Genomic DNA, 6,000 nt, shown 5'->3' with positions numbered 1-6,000 from the left:
CAGACAGGGGACAGACAGACAGGCAGACAGACGGACAGACAGACAGGAGACGGACAGACAGACAGAGAGAGGACAGACAGACAGACAGGGGACAGACAGACGGACAGACAGACAGAGAGAGGACAGACAGACAGACAGACAGACAGGGGACAGACAGACGGGACAGACAGACAGGCAGACAGGGGACAGGCAGACAGGGGACAGACAGACAGGGGACAGACAGACAGGCAGACGGACGGACAGACAGACAGGGGACAGACAGACAGACAGACAGGGGACAGACAGACAGGCAGACGGACAGACAGGCAGACAGACGGACAGACAGACAGGGGACAGACAGGCAGACGGACAGACAGGCAGACGGACAGACAGGCAGACAGACAGGGGACAGACAGACAGACGGACAGACAGACAGGGGACAGACAGACAGACAGGCAGACAGGGGACAGACAGACAGGGGACAGACGGACAGACAGACAGGGGACAGGCAGACGGACAGACAGGCAGACAGACGGACAGACAGACAGGGGACAGATAGACAGACAGACAGGGGACAGACAGGCAGACAGACAGACAGGCAGACGGACAGACAGACAGACAGGCAGACAGGGGACAGACAGGCAGACAGACAGACGGACAGACAGACAGACAGACAGGGGACAGACAGGCAGACAGACAGACAGGGGACAGACAGACAGACAGACAGGGGACAGACAGACAGGCAGACGGACAGACAGGCAGACAGACGGACAGACAGACAGGGGACAGACAGACAGACAGGCAGACAGGGGACAGACAGACAGGGGACAGACGGACAGACAGACAGGGGACAGGCAGACGGACAGACAGGCAGACAGACGGACAGACAGACAGGGGACAGATAGACAGACAGACAGGGGACAGACAGGCAGACAGACAGACAGGCAGACGGACAGACAGACAGACAGGCAGACAGGGGACAGACAGGCAGACAGACAGACGGACAGACAGACAGACAGACAGGGGACAGACAGGCAGACAGACAGACAGGGGACAGACAGACAGACAGACAGGGGACAGACAGACAAGCAGACGGACAGACAGGCAGACAGACGGACAGACAGACAGGGGACAGACAGGCAGACGGACAGACAGGCAGACGGACAGACAGGCAGACAGACAGGGGACAGACAGACAGACGGACAGACAGACAGGGGACAGACAGACAGGGGACAGACGGACAGACAGACAGGGGACAGGCAGACGGACAGACAGGCAGACAGACGGACAGACAGACAGGGGACAGATAGACAGACAGACAGGGGACAGACAGGCAGACAGACAGACAGGGGACAGACAGACAGGCAGACAGACAGGCAGACGGACAGACAGACAGACAGGCAGACAGGGGACAGACAGGCAGACAGACAGACAGGGGACAGACAGGCAGACAGACAGACAGGGGACAGACAGACAGACAGGGGACAGGCAGACGGACAGACAGGCAGACAGGGGACAGACAGACAGGCAGACGGACAGACGGACAGACAGACAGACAGACAGGGGACAGACAGGCAGACAGACAGACAGGGGACAGACAGACAGACAGGGGACAGACAGACAGGCAGACAGACGGACAGACAGACAGGAGACGGACAGACAGACAGAGAGAGGACAGACAGACAGACAGGGGACAGACAGACGGACAGACAGACAGAGAGAGGACAGACAGACAGACAGACAGGAGACGGACAGACAGAGAGAGGACAGATGGACACCCTGAGGATAGACTGAGGACAGACAGACAGAGAGAGGACAGACGGACAGACAGACAGAAAGAGGACAGACAGAGAGAGGACAGATGGACAGACAGACAGAGGATGGACAGAGAGACGGACAGACAGAGGACAGACAGACAGACAGACAGAGGACGAACAGACAGACAGAGGACAGACACATCTGCCTTGGTGGAGGTCTGTGCTGTCCGAGCACTTTTCTAGTTATTTGTTTGTTTAATTGTGGGTTTTGTTTTTCTTATTTTTATTTCTTTGTTTTCTGTGTGGGTTTTTCAGATGAGGTGGTGCTTAAGTTTGAGGAGGGACGAGTACGAGCCAGAAACGTCCTCTATGACACACTGCCTGTTGTCATCCACGGAAACGGACCGACCAAGGTACTGATGATGCGTTCAGGTTCAGTCGCAGGATCTGATGATGTCACAGGATCTGATGATGTCACAGGATCTGATGATGTCACAGGATCTGATGATGTCACAGGATCTGATGATGCCGCATCCATCACATTAGAGTCAAACACAACAACAGTAACTCCTCAGCAGACAATACATCATATAACAGTGACACATGAGGCCATTTAAGGAACAGTTTCCCCAGATCGTCAGCAGATGTACCCATCTGTTCCATGGGCTTTGGGCATCTTTTTACATCTGTCAACCACAAACCGCAGACATACGATCTATAACACACTGAAACGACATTAAATGGACGATCGAATGATTAAGTTGTTTGTGAAGGAAACCCGTACATTTGTGTGTTTCTTTGCACATTTGTGCGACATCCTCACATCCTTCGACTGACACATAATGTTTCAATTGAATGAAAACTTAATCATTTGTTAACATGAATATTCACCTGATAAAACTACAGAAAAACTGTCTGTAAACTAGAGCTGTAAGAAAATATCGGTTCTGCAATACAACACGATATTTCATTTCACAATACTGTATCGACATTAAAAAGTACTGTATCTATATTTTTTAGGTATTTATTCAAATGCAGATACTGCGGAGGTTCATTTTTTTGTTTCGGTTTTTTATGTTTATTTTTTATTTATTCTTATATCACACTCTTTTATTCAATAATGTTGGTTCCTTTGTTGGGATTGAACTCAAATCCTGTTCTGATGTTAGTTGTGAACTAATAGAATCTGAACATTTGAACAGGATCTGAAACTGGAATGTCTGGAAAACAGAATTTCAGTTTGAACACAGTTGGAACATTTTGTGATAGAACATTAGATCCTGTTGGGTTCAAATAAAAATGTGTTTAGTATTTGTGCAGATTTCTGCTGTAATTCACTTCATCCAGGAAATAATCATAAAAAAAAAATTTTAAAAATTGCCTTTTTAACAGTATCATGATATATCGTATCATGATCCTTGTATTGTAATTTGTATCGTATCACCAGATTCTTGCCGATACACAGCCCTACTGTAAACAGGTGTTTTATTCATTAAACACAAAATGAAGGTGACCAAACGCTCCAATTTGACACCTGTCGAACTAACGGAGCTGAACCCATGAGACAGTGAAGGAGACTGGAATAGAACAGACTAGAATCACACCAGAGGACGTGTGGTAGTAAAGCCCCTTTATGTCACAGCTGCAGGTCAACTACCTGGGAAACTACATCCCCAACTCCTGGACCTTTGAAACTGGGTGCACGGTGTGTCATGAGGATCTGCAGCCACTGACCACACTGAAGGTTCGTCCTGTTTCATTTGGATCGGACTCGTCTCAGTCCGTCTCTGTGAATAGTGTAAATTTTAATGTACGTTGTTTTTGTGATTTTAGGAGAGTGAATACCCACTAGTGATGGTGGGGATCTTCATTCAACAGCCCACTCCATTCGTCAGCGTGTTCTTTGAACGTCTGCTGAAACTGAAATACCCCAAAAACAGACTGCAACTGTTCATTTACAACCAGGTAAGAGGTGGACGTTTGGGTCTGTAAGGGTTAAAGGTGGACGTTTGGGTCTGTAAGGGTTAAAGGTGGACGTTTGGGTCTGTAAGGGTTAAAGGAGGACGTTTGGGGCTGTAAGGGTTTAAGGTGGACGTTTGGGTCTGTAAGGGTTAAAGGTGGACGTTTGGGTCTGTAAGGGTTAAAGGTGGACGTTTGGGTCTGTAAGGGTTAAAGGAGGACGTTTGGGTCTGTAAGGGTTAAAGGTGGACGTTTGGGTCTGTAAGGGTTAAAGGTGGACGTTTGGGTCTGTAAGGGTTAAAGGAGGACGTTTGGGGCTGTAAGGGTTTAAGGTGGACGTTTGGGTCTGTAAGGGTTAAAGGTGGACGTTTGGGTCTGTAAGGGTTAAAGGTGGACGTTTGGGTCTGTAAGGGTTAAAGGAGGACGTTTGGGTCTGTAAGGGTTAAAGGTGGACGTTTGGGTCTGTAAGGGTTAAAGGTGGACGTTTGGGTCTGTAAGGGTTAAAGGTGGACGTTTGGGTCTGTAAGGGTTAAAGGTGGACGTTTGGGTCTGTAAGGGTTAAAGGTGGACGTTTGGGTCTGTAAGGGTTAAAGGTGGACGTTTGGGTCTGTAAGGGTTAAAGGTGGACGTTTGGGTCTGTAAGGGTTAAAGGAGGACGTTTGGGTCTGTAAGGGTTAAAGGAGGACGTTTGGGTCTGTAAGGGTTAAAGGAGGACGTTTGGGTCTGTAAGGGTTAAAGGAGGACGTTTGGGTCTGTAAGGGTTAAAGGTGGAGGTTTGGGTCTGTAAGGGTTAAAGGTGGAGGTTTGGGTCTGTAAGGGTTAAAGGTGGACGTTTGGGTCTGTAAGGGTTAAAGGTGGACGTTTGGGTCTGTAAGGGTTAAAGGAGGACGTTTGGGTCTGTAAAGGTTAAAGGTGGACGTTTGGGTTTTTAAGGGTTAAAGGTGGACGTTTGGGTTTTTAAGGGTTAAAGGTGGACGTTTGGGTCTGTAAGGGTTAAAGGTGGACGTTTGGGTCTGTAAGGGTTAAAGGTGGACGTTTGGGTCTGTAAGGGTTAAAGGTGGACCTTTGGGTCTATAAGGGTTAAAGGTGGACGTTTGGGTCTGTAAGGGTTAAAGGTGGACCTTTGGGTCTATAAGGGTTAAAGGTGGACCTTTGGGTCTATAAGGGTTAAAGGTGGACGTTTGGGTCTGTAAGGGTTAAAGGTGGACGTTTGGGTCTGTAAGGGTTAAAGGTGGACGTTTGGGTCTGTAAGGGTTAAAGGTGGACCTTTGGGTCTGTAAGGGTTAAAGGTGGACCTTTGGGTCTGTAAGGGTTAAAGGTGGACCTTTGGGTCTGTAAGGGTTAAAGGTGGACCTTTGGGTCTGTAAGGGTTAAAGGTGGACCTTTGGGTCTGTAAGGGTTAAAGGTGGACGTTTGGGTCTGTAAGGGTTAAAGGCTGGTTAAAGAATTTAAACATACACACGTGATGTGTCCAGGAGGTTCATCATGAGGACCAGGTCCGGACCTTCCTGCAGGATCATGGACATCTGTACCAGGATGTTAAATCCATCGGCTCTGAGGATGACATGGACGCCGTTTCCTCCCGTAACTTGGCGCTGTAAGTGAACCAATTAATTTTAGAACTGAGACATAAAAATGTCTGCTTATGATGGTAGCTGTGATGTAAAGGTCATGTAAGGGTCATGTAGGAGTCATGTAAAGGTCATGTAGGAGTCATGTAAGGGTCATGTAAAGGTCATGTAGGGGTCATGTAAAGGTCATGTAGGAGTCATGTAAAGGTCATGTAAGGGTCACGTAAAGGTCATGTAGGGGTCATGTAAGGGTCAGTCCTACAACATTTGAACAACAGTCATAATGCTATGTAGAACATTCTCGTTCTTCCAGTGACATGTGCCGGAAAGATAAAAACTGCGACTATTTCTTCAACTTGGACATTGAAGTGGTCCTAAAGAACGAGGACACCCTGAAGATTCTGATCGAACAAAACCTGTGAGTACATTAAAGCGAGCGGAGGTGAAGTCAGTGTGTTCTCCTGACCTTTGACCCACACCTGTTTGGTTCTGGTTCTGTATCAGTCCTGTCGTGGCTCCAATGATAACCCGACCCGGGCGGCTGTGGAGTAACTTCTGGGGGGCTCTGAGCGCAGACGGCTTCTACGCTCGCTCTGAGGACTACGTGGACATCGTTCAAGGACGGAGGGTGTAAGTTCTCAAACACAGACCTTTAACACTTGGTTTTAACTGGTGTATTATGCCGCACCAGCGGGTTACACACTGGCTCTAACAGGGCTGTGAAATGTTTGGTT

At 48.5% G+C, this 6,000-nt stretch overlaps 1 protein-coding gene across 5 annotated transcripts in view; it reads left to right on the top strand.

The window, feature by feature from the left end:
- plod1a (procollagen-lysine, 2-oxoglutarate 5-dioxygenase 1a) overlaps positions 1-6,000 on the top strand; it is a 41,961-nt gene that overhangs the window by 14,743 nt on the left and 21,218 nt on the right. For all 5 annotated transcript variants that reach the window (XM_030139851.1, XM_030139849.1, XM_030139848.1 and 2 more), the window contains exons 7-12: positions 2,052-2,149; positions 3,379-3,480; positions 3,570-3,701; positions 5,171-5,292; positions 5,580-5,684; positions 5,771-5,896. In XM_030139851.1, coding sequence (XP_029995711.1) covers positions 2,052-2,149; positions 3,379-3,480; positions 3,570-3,701; positions 5,171-5,292; positions 5,580-5,684; positions 5,771-5,896 — 685 coding nt within the window. The remainder of the gene's footprint in view (positions 1-2,051; positions 2,150-3,378; positions 3,481-3,569; positions 3,702-5,170; positions 5,293-5,579; positions 5,685-5,770; positions 5,897-6,000) is intronic.

The sequence above is a fragment of the Sphaeramia orbicularis genome, chromosome 7 (genome assembly GCF_902148855.1).
Source record: "Sphaeramia orbicularis chromosome 7, fSphaOr1.1, whole genome shotgun sequence".
NCBI classification, from domain to species: Eukaryota; Metazoa; Chordata; class Actinopteri; order Kurtiformes; family Apogonidae; genus Sphaeramia; species Sphaeramia orbicularis.
Note: the sequence above shows the minus strand (reverse complement) of the source record. Positions and strands in the feature narration are given on the sequence as shown.